At 32.8% G+C, this 24,882-nt stretch overlaps 1 protein-coding gene across 2 annotated transcripts in view; it reads right to left on the bottom strand.

Moving 5' to 3' along the window:
- Positions 1–24,882, bottom strand: part of LOC126880193 (protein numb) — a 312,580-nt gene that overhangs the window by 214,449 nt on the left and 73,249 nt on the right. The window contains exon 1 of one of the 2 annotated variants that reach the window (XM_050643971.1): positions 16,570–17,248. The exons of the other annotated variant lie outside the window; for it this stretch is intronic. Coding sequence (XP_050499928.1) covers positions 16,570–16,638 — 69 coding nt within the window. The 5' untranslated portion in view covers positions 16,639–17,248. Of the gene's footprint in view, positions 1–16,569; positions 17,249–24,882 lie in introns of those variants that run through there. 2 annotated transcript variants of the gene reach the window in all.

Here is a 24,882-nt window from a genome sequence, read left to right as displayed (position 1 = left end):
GTTTGTGCATTGTTGTATGCATCCCTTGTTTTTGTAGACAGGTACTAATATACTGCTTCTCCATTCGTCTGGCATTTGTCCAACTTCCATAATTCTATTAACGTATAGAATATATACCTATTAGGTATATACCACGTTATACCAATCAATAAAGTGCCAATCCGTAATTGTTTCCTCTCTAACTGTTTTTAATATATATCTTTTTAATATATTCATCTGTACTGTCCTACCACTAGCAAAAATTTGTACATATAAGGGTGTCGCGAATCTGTAAGGAGTACGTTAGTGCGTCGCTGAGTAAAAAAGGTTGAGAACCGCTGCCTTAGACCATAGTTTTTATGGTCTAAGGCTAAGGTAAATCCAAATCATGATGTACCTACAAAGTTTATACATTGTAAATCATGATTCGGGAGTGCTCCTTAAGCGTCGTTTAAACACAACGATAAGTCACAGCAACTAGTTGTGATGACAAGTTGAAACGCTGTTTAGACGCTGCGATTCAATGCGATACCACCTTCAACCCAACTCCAACTTTGATAAGTTGTGCGATGCACCGTTTAAGCGTCGTTTAAACACAACGATAAGTCACAGCAACTAGTTGTGATGACAAGTTGAAACACTGTTTAGACGCTGCGATTCAATGCGATACCACCTTCAACCCAACTCCAACTTTGATAAGTTGTGCGATGCACCGTTTACACACAATGATAAGTTGCAACAACTCGATTGACCTTGATAAGTTGTTTGATTTATCGCTGTGTTTAAACGACCCTTTACACACAATGATAAGTTGCAACAACTCGATTGACCTTGATAAGTTGTTTGATTTATCGCTGTGTTTAAACGATCCTTTACAACATTCAACGTGTCTTGGTTTCTTTCTTTCTTTCTAGTGCATCTTTATTGTGATTTTATCAGTAGAAAAATGATTAGAAGTCATATTTTTACTTTTTTATTTGTAGTCCTGTCGCCAGGGGGGGTACAACGGCCTCGTTAATTCAGATGGACTTACTCAAGTTTTTTTTATGTATTTTGACCCGTAGAACACGAATTTTTTGGGTAACAGTTGATCCGGATGTCGATAAGATTGTTATAGACCAAGAACTTGAGGAATCAAATAACAGCAATTTTTGGCAAAACAAAACAATATTTTGTATTTTTTGGGCCATTTTAAGTAAAAAATATTTCTACAAGTTTTTTCGTAGGATGCACAGTTTTCGAGATAAACGCGGTTGAACTTTAAAAAAATCGAAAAATTGCAATTTTTGAACCCGAATAACTTTTGATTAAAAAATAAAATAGCAAGTCTGCTTACCGCATTTGAAAGTTTAAGTCAAATTATATCGGTTTTGATTATTTGCATTGGTAAAAATTTATTTTTTTATTGTTTAACAAAGCTATAAACACGTAGGGTTTCCCGTGCTTTTACATGCGTTTTAACGCATGTAACGTAGAAATAGTCTTGATTGCACTAGTACCTATTCTACCTACTCGTTCGATTTTAAATGAGAAATCATAGAAACATCACTCACGCACTAGTTGTTTGTAGCTTTGTTTAACAATAACACAATAAATTTTTAGCAATGCAAATAATCAAAACCGACATAATTTGACTTGAACTTTCAAAGGCGCTAAGCAGAATTGCTATTTTATTTTTTAATCAAAAGTTATTCGGGTTTAAAAATTGCAGTTTTTCGATTTTTTGAAAGTTCAACCGCGTTTATCTCGAAAACTGTGCATCCTACTAAAAAACTTGTAGAAATATTTTTTGCTTAAAATGACCCAAAAAATAGAAAATATTGTTTTGTTTTGCCAAAAATCGCTGTTATTTGATTTGCAAAAAATTCGTGTTCTACGGGTCAAAATACATAAAAAAAACTTGGGTAAGTCCATCTGAATTAACGAGGCCGTTGTACCCCCCCTGGCGACAGGACTATTGATATTTAAGTTTAAATTACACAGTGACATTTTATGACGTCTTAATTCAATATAATAGAAGCTTGTTGTAAAGGCATCTTATAGCCTTCCAAAACACAATTGGAGTTTTTAAGTGTGTTAAATGAATTTTGCATAATTACTTGAAACCTTCCTCGGTAATTTATTTAAAGAAAATGCTTATGAATAGTGAATATCATATAATGCAAGGTTACTGCATTTAGATATGCAGTGGGAAAAAGATGACCTACTTCTTTTGATATTACTTTCAAGCCCGGCAACAGTGCATTTACTAGCTAATTAACTACTGGATGTGCATAATATACAGGGTGACATAATATCTGAAAATTTAGAAGTAGGGATTTTTACATATGCCCAATTCATCTAAATATTTAAAGCTTCCTACCACTTGCGTGGTAAGAGGCTCTTAGACATGGGGTGAGAAAGGGATGTGTATTGTCGCCAATTCTTTTTAATGCCTACTCGGAAGAGATCCTGAAAAAAGCTCTGGAGGGTGAAACAGCTGGAATAAAAGTAAATGGAGTTCCCATCAACAACATTAAATATGCGGATGACACTGCTATCTTAGCCGAAAATATTAAAGATATTCAGATATTGTTGACCATGAATAACGGAGTATGGAAAAAATATGGTCTAACAATGAACGTCATGAGTACAAAATTTATGAGAATATCGAAAACTCAAAGAAATAACGATAATCTTCTAATATACGGAACCAATGCCGAACGAGTGGACAAATGATTATTGTCCACAGTAGATCGTCCTTTTTGGAAGATGATTACAAAAGTCTTAAAAATGGCCTGAACTGCTTCACTTGAGCGAGCCTACCACTTTATGAAAAATTTCAGAGTGCAGGTTGGACGCGTTTCCGCGTCACGCGTCAGTAACATATTTACGTTGTCGGACTAACGAAACGCGACTGTAAATTTGTAGGAAAAGAGATCGAAAATCTTTATTAATTAAATATAAGTACTTTAAATTGAAAATTAAGAAAATGTCGAAACCCAAAAGACTCCATTTTCAAACAAATAAATGTTTAAAAATAATAAAATCTTTGGATTTTTTAATTCGGAAACAGATTCTCTCTTATACCTATTCCCATCCTTCTAAAAATTGCAAGGAATAAAGGGTGGTGAATGTATAGACATGGGGAGTCTACATAGTTGCACTCCACAACATATCAATTCACCGAGGTAGAGATCAACAAATCTGCTTCCTAGTACTCGATACGTGAGTAAAACCGTAGGTAGATAAAAGGCATTATATTTAATTTCGATTCAGAGATCATTACCATCTTTCTATGGGCCATTTCGAACTCTTTTGTTCTCATCAGGAAAGCAACTGTAATGATGCTCTTCATTAGCTCTTCAGAGCATCATTACAGTTGCTTTCCCGATGAGAACAAAAGAGTTCGAAATGGCCCATAGAAAGATGGTAATGATCTCTGAATCGAAATTAAATATAATGCCTTTTATCTGAAAATTAAGAGTTTTGTAATAATAAAATCGTAGAGTCCCACACCCGTAAGATGTCACTCTAGCGCGGTAGTTTTGTGCAAATTCCCGCCACTTTTTAATAAACATTATATCGATGGCAGTTGATTCTTTTTGCTATTCGATATAGGTAGCTGCCAGTTGCAAAGCTGCTTTATCTTCAACGTGGTTTATTTTATTTTCTTTATCTTCCTCTTCTATTTAAGCAGCATCTACGTCGTTATCTTTCTCATTTTCCTGGCGAATGGCACACTCGGCGATTTCGTCGTCGTTCAAAACCTCGTTATGTAGCTCCGTTTCAAACTTGATCCACTCCAAAACATCTTCTTCAACAATGGAAAAACAGTTCGGTAGTTGCTGAAGGTCGTGCAATAGAGCTGCATTGTCATCAGGTTCGTTAACAAGAATGTTGTTTGGCTCATCTGCTGTTGTGTTTGCTTGCTCAATCTTATCTTCTATATATGGCCAAAGTTTTTTCCAAGACTTTAACAACATAAACGTGGATTCTCTCCCAGTGTATTATCGGTCGCAGAAATCAGCGTGGATGAACACATATTTGTTCAGGGAATAGGTCGTTTACGAATTTGTTCCCAAAGTAAAAAAATATTTGACAGAATTAAAACTGCCCATCAAAACACTTATACCTGATATCTGATCACTGTATTGTCCATGTGCTGCTCAATAATAAAGTAACTAAAAGTGAAGTCATTGAAACAAAACAAATTCGTTCTAAAATAATATATTATGATAATATGGTAAACATGTTGATTGAAAAAGATTGGGCATATTCTTCGTACTGATACTTTCATCAATAATATCCTAGATGTTTTGAATAGAGTGTCACCAATTAAAACTGTGGAAGTTAAGAACTTTGGTAATAAATGGTTTGACAACACTTGTAAATTGGCAGTTAAGCATAAAAATCTTGCTTATAAAAGATTTTTGTTTACAAACGATTGCGTAGATTGGAATAACTATAAAATTGAAAGAAATAACTGTGTTAGAATTTTAAAACAAGTTAAAATTAGATTTTATGAGTCAAATATTGATAGGAATAGGGGTAATTCTAAACAAATGTGGAAACATCTCAAACAGTTAGTAGGAACTAATAAAACTATATCACAATTTCAAAGTCTTGAACATGAAGGTGTAACATATAGTGTAAATTTGGCAAACATATTAAATCAATATTATGTTGATAGTATTAAAGATATTATTGTAAGTTTTGACCAAAATAGTGATATTAATTTAAATTTGCAGACAGTTGTTTCATCTGATGTAAATTTTGAAACTTTTGAGAGCATATCACTAAACCAACTATATGATATAATCAAATTTCAATATAAAAAAAATAGTACGGATGAAGTAGTTCTTGATATTATCAAAAATCTATTTCATGTGTTAGGTTGTCCTTTATTAAATTTAATTAATATGAGTTTAGAGAAGGGCCTGGTGCCCAAGCAATTTAAAATATCGACTATAGTTCCTGTTCCAAAAGTTCCTAATACTAATAAACTTGATCAATTACGTCCAATAAATATACTCCCATTTTGTGAAAAAGTTTTAGAAATTGTGGTGTACAATCAGCTGATTAAATTTATTACTTCAAATAATATCCTGTATAATTACCAGTCTGGATTTAGAAATTCTCATTCATGTGAGACCGCATTACAGTTAGTTGTCTCAGATATGAAAAGTATTTTAGATACGACAGGGGTCGGTATATGCGCAGTTTTTATAGATCTCAAAAGAGCATTTGAAACAATAGATAGTCATATACTTCTTTTGAAATTAACGAAATATGGTTTTAACGGGACAGTTTTTAATTGGCTGGAAAATTATCTGTCAAATAGGTACCAAAGGACTAAATTAAATAGTGAAATGTCAAATCCACAGTTAAATGATATTGGTGTGCCGCATGGCAGTGTACTTGGACCTCTACTTTTCATATTATACATTAATGATTTGGGAAACGTATTAAGCAAATGTAAAATTCATCTTTCTGCTGATGACACATTAATATATTTTTATGGGGAAGATTTTGTTGATGTAGTGGACACGATGAATCGTGAATTGCATTTATTAACTGAAAGATTTAAGTTAAACAAATTGAAAGTCAATGAGTTAAAATCCAAATACATGTTTATTGGTAATAATACTCTGTTCGGGAAATTCTTAAGTTTGGATGTTCACATTAAATTAAATAATGAAAAAATTGAAATGGTTCAGGAAATAAAGTATTTGGGATTCATATTGGATAGGGAACTAACTTTTAGTAAACATGTTGATTACATTTGCAGAAAGATAGGGAAAAAATAGGAATTTTTCGAAGAGTATCACCATTTTTGACATTTCAAACTAAATTAACAATTTATAATTCGTTAATATTACCTCACTTTTTATATTGTTGTTCATTGATTTATACAGGATGTTTTCTAATTATGACGCTTCAAATTCTCCAAAATAAGGCTATGCGAGTAATATTGAGATGCAATCGATATACTCGAATTCAAGATATGCTGAAAACTTTAAATTGGTTAAAAGTTGAACATTTTATGTATGTCCAATCTATGACATTCTTATTTAAGATGGTAAACCATTTATTGCCTGAGTATTTGAACAGTCAGTTGGTCCCGATAGCAAACGTTCATGAGCATAGCACTAGAGCTGCAAATTCAATAAATTTTTATGTTAGAACAACCAACAAGTCCAGTTCAATGAAAAGCTTGTTTCATAAAGGAATTGTACAGTTCAATAATATACCTTATCACATTAAAAATAGCCATAATGCAACTAACGTGTGATCCAAAATTATTGTCACCATAGGTGGCTCTGAACGACAGAGATAGCTATACAGTGCATGTCTATTCTTAATTCAGATATATTTACCAGTTTACGTCAACTTTGCAGTGTACGTCAACTTCAAGAAAAGTTAGGTTATGTAGAGATGTTAGTTGTTTAATTTTATTATTATTATTGTTACTTATAATTTTGTTAATTCTTTTTATTTTTGATTAAAGTTCTGTGTTAAAGGTTTTGACTGATTTTTTATGTTTTATAATGTTAATCAAAATTAATTGATAAACCAATGATATATATTCAGATTAAAAGAGGACATACGTAATTTTTTGCACGGCTAGCTTTGATCCCAATAATTTTGGATCGCTCGTTATCTTTAAGAGATTATTAATCCATTATATTAAAACTAAGACCTAGAAACCAATTGGCAATGTTTGTTGTACTTCCAGTGTTTTTATTTTTTATTTTTATTTTATTTTTTATTTTTTTATTTATATATTGAATGTTTCTGATTAATTTAATTTGACAATGCTTATTTCTTTATTTGTTTAGTCTCATGTTTTTAATTTTTGTAATACTTTATGATAATTATACAGCGCTCCTTGCCTTGACAATTCTTATGTAATTTGTACAGGTGTGGAGTGCAATGTTTTTGTTTTGTGTATTATCTATTATGATAAATAAATAAATATCTATCTATCTAACTTCTACTTCCTGACAACGCGCTTACCCACCAGGAAGATATTCAGTGTGACGATGATAAAGAAGTTAAACTGCTGTTCCCAGTCTTCCACAGCCGATAGGTCAAGGGGCCGTTAAGTGTATCGCCGAAAACTGCGATGACAATGACAAATAGTGGTGATTGTGGATGCTCGAAGCATTTGAACACAAGGCGACCGTTATCATCTCTTTACTGACTTTAAACTCCGCAGCAGATGTTTCTTTCGGGATGCAAAGGTTTTTCTGGGCAGAAGTTTAAAATTTAACCCAGGTTCGTCGACGTTGTATATTTGATCTGGGTTCAAGTTTAGGTCACCGATGATTTTTAAAAATCTTGCAGAAAAATTGGTGGCCGCTACAGGCAGAGAGCCGGCCGGACTAAGCGAGACCGAACTAACCGAGGCAGAACTTACGGGAGTCTACTGTATACGGAAATGCCCTGTGGATTATGCACTTCGATAGAACAGCTCTTCATAATTATCTCAATATAGGTTATGCTATCTTACACCGAGTGTTTTAAGCGAGATGACCAATGTTCTTTTAAAACAGTGTCCAATTTGACAGCCTGTATCTTTTTAAACAAGCATATTGCAAACGTTTTGTTTGGGAATATTCTTTTTATTATCGTCCTTATTTTGATAAAACATTTCATGGCTATATTATATTATTAGAAAAAACTTTAACTGGTCTTTAAGTCTGGTTAACTACTTCCTACAGATAATTTCACAGCTATTGAGATATTTAGCTTTATAAACGTAGAGATGCAATGTTTGTATTATAAATTTTCGTTGTTATTGTATAGCGTGACATGGAAATTTTAGTTGATACTTCTCAAAAATATAAACCTGTTTGTCTGTTTATCTGTTTAGGCGAACTGAAAACTTTCAACTTAAATTTCCATGGCACGCTATACAATAGTAATCAAAACCATAATAAATACATGTAATAAACACATTAAAAGCTAAGTAAATAGCTCAATAACTGTTAGATTTAGGTATAGAAAGCTGTTAATGAAAATTAAAGTACAGTTAAAATTATATACAGTTATAAAATTTTTATAACATTAGAACATAATAGGGTGATCCATTTAAGATACAGTTGAGTCCGCGAATCTTTACCCGTGCGTCAGCATACTAGGTCTGGATCCCGCGTATGAAAAAAAAGTTGATTAATAGCAAGCTGAAAATTTGTTAATAGCTTAAGGGTGTCTAGTCGAACAAACTTTGATATATGGGAACACTGGAACAGGGGAAGTTTTAATTGTGGAACAGGTTAAAAATTTGGAACGGTCAGACCACGAAAAGGGCACATGTATTTTGTCCGACAGAACAGACTTACACTCTCCGAACAGAGATTAAACTCTCATGCAAAAATCAGACTGCTATTTATCACCAAATGGGCGTTTTAATGAGTGGAACATCTAGAATATGTCAAATGACAGGAACTGGTGATAATAGCAGTCTGATTTTTGCATGAGAGTTTAATCTCTGTTCGGAGAGTTTAAGTCTGTTCTGTCGGACAAAATACATGTGCCATTTTCGTGGTCTGACCGTTCCAAATTTTTAACCTGTTCCACAATTAAAACTGCCCCTGTTCCAGTGTTCTAATATATCAAAGTTTATCCAACTAGACACCCTTAAGCTATTAACAAATTTTCAGCTTGCTATTAATCAACTTTTTTTTCATACGCGGGATCCAGACCTATACGAAATAAGTCGGAAATTGAAATTTACTAAACGCAACAGCAAATCACTTACTGTCACTTGCTGTTGCGTTTAGTAAATTTCAATTTCCAACTTATCATCGACTTATTTCGTATGCTTTAAATGATGACGCACGCGTAAAGATTCGCGGACTCAACTGTAATTGAAAAAGTTTTAAGTACATCACATAATATATCTAATAAATATTATTTTATCCACAAAATTATGAGAAGTTTCATCAAAATAGATTATTAGGTACTGTTGATCGATAAATATACCGTTGATTGAAAAATATACTTTGTATATCTATTAGTATTACGTTGGCATATCTAAAAACCGCTCGTCCTAAATGAAATCTGAAGATTTGTACTTCTGCAGGTATATTAGAGCTCAGTAGGTACCACCTCCGGTTATACCGGAAATCGCCATATCAACTTTATGATCAGTTTATGTTTAAGTTGTAAATTGTGGACATAATTTTGTTATCATAATTAAAAATTTATTTTTTTTACTAGCATTTTTCGAAAACTGTGAGATAAACAGGATTTTATCTAATTACAAACATAGTCGTCTTGTAGGACTAAGTACACGGTTTTTACAAATAGTACTCACGCATCATTTTATAAAACTTCAAACCACAATAAGTCAATAGCATGGGCGCCCATAGCCATAGGCAGGGGGGGGGCGTGGCCCCCCCTAGCCTTTCGGGTGCTTTAAACTAGGTATATATTGTCATCTAAAGTATACAAAATTGAGCAACATCTTCACGTCTGCCCCCCCCTAAAAATTTTTATATGGGCGCCCATGGTCAATAGGTTTATAACAGTCTGTATTTTATGGCTATGAAAAAAAGATCTTAAAAATAGACTTCTAAAGGTAATGGGGGTGGTTAAATAGGAGGTCTGCTATAGATAGCAAAAAATATTAAAAATACTTTTTCTAAGAAATGACCAACATTTTAGGTCGGCACCCACCCTGCTGATCACAAATATTTCAGTTATCTTGTATGTACAGGTGGGTTTGGGTTGTCTAAATGCTTTCATTAGTTCCACCTTGTTTCATTTAAAGATTTGTCATAAATGAAAACAGGTCAAATTATGTATTTGTTAAGTGCCCTGATAATATTTTGTTTGGCCAGTAAGTATTAAATCTCATATTTATTAAAAGACAGTTTTTTGAAAAGGGTACCCCCATTAAGATATAGGCAAAATGCCCTCACTCCCAGAATTCAATTTTTAATTTTTTTATGTTCATGTTATTAAAAAATAAGACAGGGCAATTTTAACCCTCTAGGTACCCATTCCACCTTCCCCCACCACCAAAAACGTAATTTATTCGTTTTTATTTTTTTGGATGAAATGCAATTATTAATTTAAAAGATTTTAAGAAATGTACATGCATAGTTAAGGTCATTACACAACATGTCTACTTTTAGTACATTCTTTCACGGTTTTTGCTGTAAATTTTAAAGAACAGCTTGGATTGACATGAAATTTGGCGTACGCATAGCTAAAATGTCAAAGAACAAAAGTGATATGGTGCCGATGTGTGCTTTTGCCCTGGGGGTGAGTTTCACCCTATCTCAGGGGTGAAAAAATACGAGTATATGTCCAAGATAAGTCCCGAAATGGATAAACAGACTAATTTTAAGCAACTTTTGTTCTATAGAGTTTTTTCACCAAATCAATACATGTATTTCGAGTTATTTGCAAGTGAATATGTTCATTTTTGGACAAAATAACCACGTTTTTAGACGGTTTTTCGCAAATAACTCAAAACGTAAGCATTTTGTCGAAAAAAATATTCTAAGTTCTAAATATTCTAGCAAAACTATAGCCTATAAAAAAGTGAAAAAAACGGTGTATATATTAGATCTCTATACCTAGCAAAAGCAGAGTTATAGCTAATGAAAAATAGGTTCATATTCGAAAAATTCCAAATAGAATAATTCAATGTGAAATATCCAAATAATAAAGCATTCTTGGGGAAAAACATTTCAACTTTTTTAAAATGTTTAAAAAAAGCTTCATTTCTGTTTTTACAAAATAAATTTCAAGCATCAAATGTAAGCAAGTTACGCTCAAAATAAAGTTGGTCCCTTTTGTTTTGGCAAAAAAAATCAGGAAGATTAGCCCCCAATTAGCAACTTAAATGAAATTAATCGTTACCGCTTCACAAGTTAGGTTACTTTACTTATGTTATATTTAAGAATATGTAATTTTCATTGATTCAAAGTGCTTATTTTTGAAAAAATTTGGTTCTAAAGTAAAACTTTTAAATATTTTAATTTTGAAAAAGATGCTTTTTTCAAAATAACTTAAAAATCGTTAGAGATACCAAAAATCTTAAACAATAAAAACAGTCAGCTTTACTTGTCTGAATATTTTGTTTTCTTCTGTTTTTCTGTGAGACAAAAATTGGTTAAGATTCGTATACACTCGTGGTAAGTGAGTCGTTCAAGCCCTTTTAACTACAGCTCTTTCAAAAATAAGCACCTTGAACCGATGAAACTTACAGATCATATGATCAATACATACGCGAGTAAAAAAACTTGTGAAGTGGTAACAATTAAGTTCATTTGTAATGCTAATTAGAGGGTGATTTTCCCGATTTCTTACCAAAAAAAAGGGACCAACTTTATTTTGAGCGTAACTTGTTTACTTTTGATGCTAAAAAAATGTTTTAAAAAACAAAAATAAGCATTTTTTAAACACTTTAAAAAAGTTAAAATGAGTTTTCCCCAAAAAAGTGCTTCGTTTTTTGGTTATGGCACGTTAAAATATTCGATTTGGAATTTGACGAATATGAACCTATTTTTCATTAGCTATAACTCCTGCTTCTACTAGATATAGTGACCTAATATATACAAGATGTTTTTCACTTTTTTACGTGCTATATTTTTGATAAGAATTTTTTTTTTCGACTAAATACTTACTTTTTGAATTATTTGCAAAAAACCGTCTGAAAACGTGGTTATTTTGTAAAAAAATTAACATATTCACTCGCAAATAACTCGAAAAGTATTAACTTAGTGAAAAAACTTTATAGAACAAAAGTTGCTTAGAATTAGTCATTTTATCCATTTCCGGACTTATTTCGAACATATATTTTTCACGCCCAAAAGGGGGTGAACCTCACCCCTAGGGCAAAAGCACAAGCACACATCGGCACAATATCACTTTTTTTCTTTGACTTGTTAGCTATGTGTATGCCAAATTTCATGTCAATCCAAGCGGTTCTTTAAAATTTAGAGGTTTTGCAATATTTTACCTTTATAGAAGGTACTATTCTTATAGACCCGTAGGTTGAGTGTACATAACGTCAAAATGCATTTTTGTTTTTCCGAAAAAAGCGTAAACTACACTCAGGTGCAAAAAATCGATCAACTTAAAAATTTAGTCATTTTTGATATCTCGAATTTCCTAAACCTGTCGTCCGATTTAAGTGATTTTTTTACCATGCTATAGCCATTCATTAACAATATCGATGTAATAATATTGTTGTAGACAGGTAAACTGTCATTGCATACCGAGTGTACGAATCAAACTGTGTTTTTTTTCTCAAAGTTCGCATCACCCTGTGGACTATTCTAGCATTTGTAAAATACTGAAACTTAATCCCAACTATAGCCTCAGGTTTTCTTAACATTCTGTTTTTAGATTCATTCGCTTATATTGGATAATAAAAAAGTTCGTAATTTAACAACTGGTCATGTTCGTCATCAGTACAGGGTATTTCTAAATAAGTGCGACAAACTTTAAGTGGTAATTTTACATGAGAAAATAATGAAAGTTTGCTTTATAATCATATGTCCGCAAACGCTTGGTTTTCAAGATACGTGATGTGCATTTTTTTTTATAAATGGACGATTTATTTATTGCTTTAAAACCAGTTCAGATATGCAAATCAAATTTGGTGGGTTTTAAGACATTGGTGCGCATTTTTTTACATACAATTAAGAATTTTATATTCATCATTGGCGTGCATACGGGTAATATGAACGGTCAAAATACCCGTTTGCACGCCAATCCTTTACTTTTCATCCAACCAACTTTAATAGCTCGCAGGTATGTTGATTTGGTTCTATATCTATAACCTGTAGTTATAGTCCAGGGCGCATCTGTTTTGAGATGGACGTTGAGAGGTGACTCAAATTTTTTTTCAGAAATTGCTTGAAAATAACTCAAATAATAATATTTGAGTTATCCTCCCACTCAAAATGGTCCGGAACATTGTTTAAATAATCAAAATGTCAAAATATGAAGGAAAAATTGTACTGACATAAAAGTTGCGTAATTAAATTTCCTACAATACAGAATTGGTTAAGGTACATTCCATGTCAAATCACTCAGGCAAAAAATTTTGGATCTCCGATTTGTCTGAAAATTTGTATATAGCTTCTGCGGGACGTAAAAATAAGATATTTAAGGTCAAAAAATCTTCTTCTTTTTTTTTCTCAAAATGTTATTTTATGCGATTTTACAGTGATTTGGTGTTTATTTCAACAAATTTGCATTTTCTGTCGTAAAGTATCAATGAAAAACATAATATTTTAATAGAGAGGACTCAAAAATGTCATTATAACAAGTTATTTTGAATGAAAACAAGTTTTTGATCAAATTTTATAGTGTAAAGAACGTTAAAATACCGTTTTTTTACATTTACCTCCATTACCAAAATACATCATCATCGATTTGGCTGAAAATTTGCCCACAGATAGCCAAAAGATAGGACTTTAAGTGGTTAGAAGGATTTGAATTATATTACAATACCAAAAAAGTTACATGCAGTAATATCAGACTCAAAAGTATATATTAGTCCAGTCGGGATAGCATTTGACCTTGAATGCCGAGCTGCCCAAAATTTTATTTTTCTGATCTGTAGGGGAGTCAATAGTAGCCTAAATTTAAAATCACGAATGAATTTCTCCGTTACGTTAGCCGACATCTTGATTTTAAAGGAGAACCTGTTTTGCTCAATATCTCCGCCATTTTTAACTTTTCGACAAAAATGGTAGGAACTGAAATTGTTCCAAACAAATCGTATTTACAATTATTACAATTTCTTTTTAACAATTTTTGTCGTGAGGTCGATATTTTCGAGTTAATTGTACTTACAGTAGATGCCTATATTTTTGACTATAATATTGCATGTAACTTTTTTGGTATTGTAATATAATTCAAATCCTTCTCACTACTTAAAGTCCTATGTTTTGTCTATCTGTGGGCAAATTTTCAGCCAAATCGATTATGATGTATTTTGGGAATGGAGAAAAATGTAAAAAACGGTATTTTAACGTTTTCTACACTATAAAATTTGATCAAAAGCTTGTTTTGAATCAAAGTACTTAACTTGTTATAATGCCATATAATGACATTTTTGAGTCCCTTCTATCAAAATATTATGTTTTTCATTGATACTTTACGATAGAAAATGCAAATTTGTATAAATAAACACCAAATCACTGTAAAATCGCATAAAATAACATTTTAAGAAAAACAGAAGAAGAAGATTTTTGACCTTAAATATCTTATTTTTACGTCCCGCAGAAGCTATATACCAATTTTCAGACAAATCGGAGGTCCAAAATTTTTTTTGCTCCAAAATTGAGTGATTTGAAATGGAATGACCCTTACAAATTTAAAAAATACGTCACCCTTGTTGCAAAATAGCAATAATTGCGAGAAAAACCATACAAAAACAAGTATTCGCATTTTACGTTTTTCAACCATTTACGCTACACTAGTACCTTCATATTTTAACCAGAAAAACTTTATGATATAGTAAAACAACACTGTAAATTTCTTTAAGATCGGTTTAATAAATTTTGAAATCCGGCTTTCGCAAAAAAAAATTCATTTTTGTTAATGTTGCACGACTGAAAATAAAGCATATAGCAAGTTGATTTTTTTTGCTTATAGAAGTGTACATTTGCAATTTGCAAAATTAAAATCGATTAATTACCACGGCGTCAGGAAATTTTTTAAATAAACAATAATTTTTGGTTCTACGCGCAGGACAGCGGTGTTCGATTCACACAAGTTGATTTCCACCAAAATTTCTTCCAATCTTTATCTAATAATATGTTATTTTCTTACTCTATATTTTGTTGTATTTTAATTCCACAGAAATCAAACTAATTTTATTATTGTTTGTGAAATATTGTTTAAACAATTGCATATGTTTAAAAATAATAAACTTTTATTCTCTAAGTTAAAATATATGAACAAAGAAAGTTTTTGCTAAAAAAGTGTTAGGTATTTCAAAAGACAGAGTATGTATTTTGCAATAAACAAATTTATTTATTTATATCGAAATGTAATAAATATTAAAATGTATCAATCATTATCAAAGGTCATTGGAATTCCCAATCAGGGCAAACTATCCGCTGTCTTGCGCGTAGCACCAATAATTAATGTTTATTTAAAAAAATTCCAGACGCCGTGGTAGTTAATCGATTTTAATTTTGCAAATTGCAAATAAAAGTTACAGTACACTTCTATACGCAAAAAAATTTCAACTTGCTCTCTGCTTTATTTTCAGTCCTGTAACATTTTGAAAAAATGAATTTATTTTGCGAAAGCCGGATTGCAAAATTTATTTTGCAAAATCTATTGAACCGATCTTAATGAAATTTACAGTATTGTTTTACTGTATCATAAAGTTTTTCTGGGTGAAAAATGAAGGTCCTAAGTGTAGCATAAATGGTTGAAAAACGTAAAATGCGAATACTTGTTTTTGTATGGTTTTTTCGCAACTATTGCTATTTTGCAACAAGGGTGACTATTTTTTAAATCTTTAACCAATTCTATATTGTAGGAAATTTGATTACGCAACTTTTATGTCAGTACAACTTATCTCGGAAATGAATACTTTTAAAGTTATAATAAAAAAACAAAGAAAAAAATCGAATTTTTCTTAATTTTTTGACATTTTAATTATTTAAACAATGTTCCGGACGTTTTTGAGAGGGAGGATAACTCAAATATTATTATTTGAGTCATTTTCAAGCAATTTCTGCAAAAAAAATTGAGTCACCTCTCAACGTCCAAATGTACTAATATTTTTACAGATGCGTCCTGGTCTATTAGGCTCCGGAAAGGCGCAATGAAAGTAAATTTAATTAAGCTTTAATTCGCTTAAAATAATAAATAATATCGAATATCAGATGATTCCATATAAGTTGGGTTGTGTGTACTGGAAATTATGGCAATTAATGGGTCATTGAAGCGTGATAAATCTCAGCTAGATGGACCAAATAGTTTGTATTATTCAATTTGTTTATCGGGAGAGCTATTTCTTCAACAACTGGACTTGTTCCAAACAAAGAATCATAGAGGTATTTATCAAATGACAATCGGTTCTTTTGAGGCTTCAATTTTAAGATGTATTAAAAAAATTTAATCAAAATTGTGGGATATGTCAATAGGAACCAAGGTAGCATTATTTTCTTAAAAACATATTTCCATTGTTTATTAACATTAAAAGCTGATGTGAGCTACGTGAAATCTATGATTTTTTCATAGACAGACTGGGGAAATAATAAAGAAACAATGCCATCCATCTGTAGAATATAAAAATTTTGTTGATCTTAGATAAGATTTATAATCAATTTGATTTAAAAGATTAAAATCAATATAAATTGTTAAAAAATTATCTCTCGATGTTGTATTGGTGTTTATCAGGCACCTTATTAATGATAGGTCTTTAAATTCACATATCAAATCTAAAAAACACGTTTTTCTTAATGTCATCAAGGTTGTCGTAATCCTATCTGACGTTTCTGATATTAAATTTGATGTTTTTTGTAATAGTATTATTACTATAACAATAAAAAAAGAAACTTCATTGATCTATAGATTTTAGGGGTTAACATAATGAAAAATATTAGAACCTACCGCATTGACATCTCCAAATTTACTGATATTCCTTTCCAAAGGCACGTGATTAGATGGGTGATTACCCATTTTTTGATTTCACTGTAAAACTTCAATGAAACCAAGCACCAAAATTAATCACCAGTCAGTAAAACGTCATCCGTTCATCAACAAAATAACACCCTTCACTAAGAGCAGATGCGGTCCGCCGGACAGATGCTTAAGAGACTTGTGAGTCAGCTGAACTATCACTATAAATCCACCCTGCCGAGTTTATCTCTCTTCCACTGGTCCACTAAATGCCTCACAAGAATGCAGTTGCATTCACAAAGCAATTTCCGATTTGTCTGGATGGAGTATCGATGTTTTACACAAAAAACACTGGTTCGCCTTGAAAACCACGAAAAACTGTGTAATCTCACCAAAAATCACTAAAACTGAGCTTTATCGCAGGATATAATCGTACAGAGATCTGCTTTTGTTTTTTGAGGGAGTTCGATTAGCGATAAAACAAGACAGTAACCTCAAATTTCGATTAACGAATCGCGGAAAAGCGTCAGGGAAATTATCGCGATAGAAAAACGGTCGAACGGAACCGAAAAATCGCGTTGAACACGAACGAGGCACGACGCGGCCTACCACTACAAATTCAAAAAGCAAACCACCGTCCGGACGGTCTCCGGAATGACGGTTAAGGTATGCCGTATATCCCCACACCGAGCTGTATTAGCAGTTCTGAAAATGTCGGCACAGGTAAACGCACCTATGACAATGTTGCCAGCGCCTTAAAACGGTTAACAGTTTAAATACATCACGTTTACTGATGAGATAAAGATTGATGTTGTTGATATGTAAATTATGATAAGTTCCAATTATATTTTGTCCAACGTAATATGTTATGTTGATGAATTATATATTTCGATAATGATAATCATTACAAAATATCTTCATCATCATCATCATCAATCAACCCTTTGCATCCACTGCAGGATATAGGCCTCCCCTATTTCCCACCACTGTCTTCTCTGGGCGCTTAGAATCCAATCAGTGGTCATTATTTTTATATCTATCGTCCGCAGGGGCGTCATTTCATAGGGTCAGGGGCGTCATTTGCCCCCCAGACCCTGAAAATGACTGAAATTTATAAAAAATACATCAGTTTTCATCATTACATCATATATTGTATTGTATATACCTATAATGCTTGCCCCCCCCCCCCAAACAAAATTTCAAATGACGCACTCGAGCAACCTCTTTGTCCATCGCCCATGTGGCAGACGGGCCACATGCCACATGCCACATGACAAAGTATCTTTTCTTAGTACTATTTTATTATCTATAAGCATAAATGCTTGTTCATGCTTTGGGTTATAGCTCAACTTCAGATATTGATATGTGCTGACTCCATTCAGTTTTTGTTCTTGGACTTCTTCTTCTTTTTGTATAGACATGACTCTGTCTGTTTTTTAATGTGCCTCTAGTAAGTTGTCGTTCCATCGTTTTCGTGGTCTTCCCACTGATCGTCTTCCTATTGGGGAACCGTCTCTTCGACTTTTGTGGTCATTCCATTCTATTCTTCTGTTTCTTGCCCAGTTATTAATGTTATACACCTTGCATCTCCGTTGTACTTCTAGCTCTGTCCCATAGAGTCTTACCATCGATTTTTCGAAGGGTTTTCATCTCCGCTGTTTCGAACAATCTTCTGGTCCTCTCTGTGTCGGGTCGTGTTTCTGCCGCGTATATCATTAATGGTCTGATTACTGTTTTGTAAATTCTGCCTTTCATTTCTTTTCCGATATTTCTATTTCTCCATATTGTGTCATTCAGGCAACCTGCGGCTCTGTTTGCTCTATTCACTTGATCTTCCACTTCTGTTTCGAGCCTTCCATAGCTAGATAGTGTGATGCCTAGGTATTTAAACTCCATCACTTGTTCTATTATCTGACCTTCCAACTCCAATTTACATCTTATTGGATCTGCTCTTATAACCATGCATTTTGTCTTTTGTGAGGAAATTAACATGTTAAATTTTCTGGCGATTATGTTGAATTGGTGCAGCATACGTTGTAAATCATCTTCAATTTGAGAGATTAGTATTGCATCGTCCGCATAGCAGATTATTTTAAGTTGTTTTTCTCCCATTTGGTATCCTTTTTTAGTTCTTACTTTTTTTATTATTTCGTCCATGATCAGGTTGAACAATAAAGGACTCAAGGAATCCCCCTGTCTTATGCCATTGCCGGCTTCAATTGGGTAAGTTAATTATTCATCGTCCACTTTTACTTTTATTCTGTTCGTCCATACTTTGTTCTTGGCGATCCTGTTTATTCTTTGGATTTCGATTGCTAATTTCCCCAAAAATGACCAAATGCAAAGAGCTGGAGGGTCAGATAATAGAACATTGCAAAGCTCGAAACAGAAGTGGAAAATCAAGTGAATAAAGCAAACAGCGCCGCAGGTTGCCTGAATGAAACAATATGGAAAAATAAAAATACCAGAAAAAAAATGAAAGGCAGAATTTACAAAACAGTCATCAGACCAATAATGATATACGCGGCAGAAACACGACCTGATACAGAGAAGACAAACAATAATGCAGAAATGGCAGAGATGAAAATCCTTCAAAAAATCGATGGTAAGACACTATGCGATAGAGCTAGAAGTGCAGATATACGACGGAGATGCAAGGTGGACAACATTAATAACCGAGTAAAAAACAGAAGAGTAGAACGGAACGACCACATAAGTCGAATGACAACAAATATAGTAGTAAGGACGACGAGAGACGGTGATCAGTGGGAAGACCACGAAAACGACGAAATTACAACTTACTGGAGGAACATTGAAAAAACAGACAGAGTCATGTCTACACAAAAAGAAGAAGAAGATCTTGGGTATGTATAATATATTATAATATTTCAGTATTCTCTCTATTTGAGAAGGTATTTGACTCCATAGAAGTTTTGGCAATCCTTAATGCCTTAAGCAACAATAGAGTTGATGTTCAATATACAAAAAATCATTTATTATAATATATGACAATGCAACATTGCAAATAAAAACAGAAGAAAAAACAGAAAAGATGAAACTATGGAGATAGATTAGACAAGGAGATTCTTTCTCACTCAAGCTATTTACTTTAGCTCTAGAATAGTCTAGATAGAAAATATGTTTCAAACTTTAGAATGGAAACTAAAGGAGTGACGATATACCAAGAACAAGTAAGAGAAGAGAAGCAGACCTCAAACCAGATGGACTGATAACATCAAGCGACTGGCTGTTCACGAATGGATGCAAAAAACAACGAACAGAAATAAATGGACACACCTAAGGGCTGCTTGCATCCGACGATGGATGAAATAGCTGTAGATGATGATGAGTTATCATTGGTGACTTTCTATTGATGTTTCATTTGATATTCTACGAAACACTTTCATTTCCGTTGTTTCTAATCGTATTTGCGATAGGTTAGGATCATCGGGATTAATCTGCTCAATTATTTTGTAAAAATCCACGAGGAAGAAATTATTTTGTGCATTTGGTGCATTATTTAATATAAAGGTCATTTTCATTTTCTGCTATGATTATTGCATCATCCGCATAGCAAATAATTTGATTCCATTCTATATCCCTTTTTGATTTTAACTTTATTTATAATTTCATCTATGATCAAAGTGAATAGAAGAGGACTCATGGAGTTACCTTGCGCCTGTTTCACATGGTATTGGTTTCATCATTTAACTCTCTAGCTAATTACTTTGTTGTCCTTGTAAATGTTTTCTATTAGATATCTTAATGATGTCCACTGGTATGCTTATATAATATAATAAATGTGGTATAGAAATGTGTGGCATAGATATAATTTGAGGATTATTTCTAGATCAACCACAGAGTTTTGGGTTGCTAACTGGTTACGGTTAGCAACAAACATCTCATTTGTTTGTAGGTATATCCGCTTGTATTCATATCAACATAGTGATTTGGTCAATTTTAATAACATATTTGTTCCGATTTCTATATTACTATATGTTATTATTAGCACAAAACTTTTGTACTTATATTTGAAATTAGATACGTAACATTAGGTAATTACGTAACCTGTTATAGGTTCATTAAATAACAGTTTTCTGAATTCTCATTCAAGCTAATGAATCGTCTTTGTATTTGCATGTTGCTACAGGTATACTAGGAAGTGGAAATGTACTGATGTGGTTAAAAGTGCCTACAGGGGAATAAAGTTTACAATATCAAGTTTGTTTTACTCGTGATGTTTTATATTACATGGATGTACATGCCCTGAATACATACTATTACAACAAAATGGTAGCTTTCTAGTTATAAAATACATTGACTAAAGAACTGACAAAAAGGAATTAAGTTAACAACTAAATGTTTGCACCTACACACATAGATGCAAACTATTTTAATGTATTAAAGTGAAAGTTCTTAGGAAAACATAATGTAAATAATAAAAATGACGGTTGTAGTACTTACGGGAATGGTGTTGTAGGTACATTTAATGAAGCAGCAAGTAGGTACGCATTTAGTACATCTAGTCTAAGGTTCAAATAGTTATAGTACTTATACTCAGCGATGGTGATAGAATGAGAAGAATAACTGCTAGAAGAATTATAGTAAATATTGGTAAAACAGTTGCTAGTAAGTAGATAACAAGAAGTAGAAGTAGACTTATTAATCAATACATTATAGGACTGAGTATTTGAGCATATGGCAAATAATATGATGATATAATAAGAATGAGTCAGATGGGGAGATATTATGGCTAATACAAACACACCTGTATAAAAACCAAAAGTTAGTTTTCGCTATTTTAGCATTGGAAAATATATTCGTAACAGGTATCTCTTATAATTGATAAATTTGGCAACAATGTCATCAAACAACTTTGTACGAGAATTCCAATCCAAAGATCCAGTTTGTTTTGCAAAATTATGACTGTAGCTAATCTAATGAAACTTGCAACTTTCAGTTTTTATGTTCACAACAAGTAGATGAAAGATAATGAGATAACCAGACAAGATAAGATGAGATTCGGAATGTAAGAGAAATATATTAATTTAGAAATTATAGGAATAGGTATTATAAATTAAAACTATTGATACATATTGACATCTTAGTTGATTATATCAGATTATCAGTAGAAAATAATTGTCCAATAGTAAAAAATATATAATATAAAATAAATAAATTAAAATAAAGAAAGGGGTATTATATAATATTTATACAGGATTGCATCGTCAATCGTCACAACTACGTACTATATAGCTCCGCCCATAAAAAAACAAAGGATGTCCAACACCAACACCATCCAACCATTTAAATGAGTCATGCCACAAAATTCTTGTGAGAATTATTTTCAATGGAATTTGTAATAAATGTTTGGGTGCCACTATATTACAGCAATGGTTACCAGAATAACAAACGAGGAAGTGGCTCAAGCGCTTCAAAAAATAAAGAAAGGAAAAGAAGTCGGACCAGATGATATTCCTGGGGAAGTATGGAGAGCATTGGAATTGGGAGAGACAGGAATAAGTTGGCTAGCAGGTCTATTTATTAGAATTATGGAAGTTGGACAAATGCCAGACGAATGGAGAAGCAGTATAATATTAGTATTAAACAAGGGTGTACAAACTACAGGGCTATAAAACTACTTAGCCACACCATGAAAATATTGGAGGCAGTAATTGATAGACGGATACGTGAAGAAACCGAAATATCCGATAATCAATTTGGTTTTATGCAGGGCAGATCAACAACAGATGCAATTTCCATTGTAAGGCAACTGCTGGAAAAATACAGGAATAAAGAGAACAACGCTCATATGGTATTCATTGATCTTGAGAAAGTATATGATAGAGTTCCTCGAGAGATTGTGGGCACTCAATAAGAAAGGAGTCCCTGGCGAATATGTAAAGATTGTGAGAGATATGTATGAGGGAGTAACGACTAGTGTTAGGACAGGTGTGGGAGAGACTGATAAATTTCAGGTGAAAGTAGGATTGCACCAAGGCTCGGTGCTTAGTCCTTATTTATTCTCATTAGTTTTGGTAACGACTAGTGTTAGGACAGGTGTGGGAGAGACTGATAAATTTCAGGTGAAAGTAGGATTGCACCAAGGCTCGGTGCTTAGTCCTTATTTATTCTCATTAGTTTTGGACCAGATAACAGCGAAACTACAGGTTAGCATTCCATGGTGCCTAATGTATGCTGATAATGTAGTGTTAATAGGAAATAGTGAAAGAGACTTAGAACAAAAACTGGAACAGTGGAGACAAGCTCTGGAGGAAAAAGGTTTGAAACTTAGTGGGACAAAAACAGAGTATTTGGAATGTTCATTTAAAGATGGAGTTACTACAAATAAAATGGTATCTTTGGATGGTGAAATGATTGTGAAAAGCAATAGTTTTAAGTACTTAGGATCAGTATTACAGAGAATACCTAATATAGAAATAGATGGAGATGCATGCAGTAGAATTAGGGCTGGATGGATGAAGTGGAAAGAAGCGAGTGGTGTGTGGTGTGACAGAAAAATTCCAATGAAGCAGAAAGGAAAAATTCTATAAAACAGCCATAAGACCGGCTATGATGTACGGAACTGAATGTTGGGAAAGTGAAAAAGAAAGAGGAACAACGAATGCATGTGGCGGAAATGAGAATGCTTAGATGGATGAGTGGAGTGACAAAGAAGGATAAAATTATAAATGAGTATATTAGGGGAAGTCTAGGTGTGCCACCAATTGATGCCAAAATGAGAGAGCATAGGTTAAGATGGTTTGGTCATGTTCAACGTCGAGACGTTAATCACCCAATACGAAGAATAGCTGAAGTTCAGATTCCTGGAAGGAGTAGGAGAGGAAGACCAAAGATGACCTGGGAGGAGACGATAAGGCAGAACATGTTGGTAAAGGGGATTAACATTGATATGATCCAAGATAGAATTGTGTGGAAAAATGCAATTAGGGAAGCCGACCCCGCATAGGGATAAGGCAAAGAGAATGATGATGATGTTTGGGTGCCATAATAGTATGCAGTCTACCGTCGTGTTTCTGCTATATAGCTTGCAGTCTACCGAGGAATATGTACAAAGTGAATTAATAAACCTAAATCAGAAGAAATATTACACGTAGTTTCAAAAGTCCTAAACCTAAAATTATGCTCATTTTCATAGTTGATTTCTTCATGAACAGATTATCGGATTCCGCTAATTTTTTATAAATTTTTTATTATATTTTATTAATATTTTAAAGTTTTCTTTAGGATTTGCTTTAAAATAGGCATTTTTTTTCACAAAAAATTCAAATTTTTAATCTCTAATAACTCAAAAAGTACTGATTTATTTTAATAACATTAGGTACCTATATAATAAATTTTGCTTAGAATGTCTATCGATTTCTGGGGTTACTTTTAATAAAATAATTTTCACACCCGAGAAGGAGGATCCTCCTCCAGGGTTATAGCGCAAGTTGGCATCATGTCAGTTTTGTTTCTTGAGGTATCCTCTATACTAAAATCACAATAAAGATGCACTAGAAATAAACAAACCAAGACACGTTGAATGCTACGAGGAGCACTCCCGAATCGAATCATGATGTACAATGTATAAATTTTGTAAATCATGATTTGGGATTTACCATGTATATTTGTATACAGTGCTAGTCAAAAGTCCGTACCCCCCCTCGTATCTTTTGAACGGTTATACTTATAATAGTGGAATTTGGAGGGAGGAAATAAACGGATATAGGCTTCTTAACTAGTCATGACAGGTGACGTAATAGTGACAGATGACGTTACAGCGCCACTATGACAGATAATTTTAAATGGGACCTTATGGCAAGTGATACCTCGTTTGAAAGGTATTGAAAATACCTATCCAGTCATACTATTTTTTTTGGGTTTAAGTTGATTTTGATTTTGGTGAATAAATTAAATAAATATAACATTGTAGTTTCGTATTTAACTAATAAAAATTCAAATGTCCGCCTATGGTTTTTTTGTCAAAAAAAGTTGACGTTTTTCAGTTCTCTAGTAGTTTTTACGTCAACGTCAACCTTTTTGACAAGTAATCATAGGCGGAGGTTTGAATTTTTATTAATTAAATGCGAAACTACAATTTTATATTATTTCATTTATTCGTCAAAATGAGCTTAAACTCAAACAAAATTAGTATGACTGAATTGGTATTTTCAATACCTTTCAAACGAGGTATCACTTGCCATAAGGTCCCATTTAAAATTATCTGTCATAGTGGCGCTGTAACGTCATCTGTCACTATTACGTCACCTGTCATGATTGGTTAAGAAGCCTACATCCGTT

Source organism: Diabrotica virgifera, chromosome 2, assembly GCF_917563875.1.
Source record: "Diabrotica virgifera virgifera chromosome 2, PGI_DIABVI_V3a".
Lineage (NCBI taxonomy): Eukaryota > Metazoa > Arthropoda > Insecta > Coleoptera > Chrysomelidae > Diabrotica > Diabrotica virgifera.
This window is presented reverse-complemented; position numbering and strand designations above follow the sequence as displayed.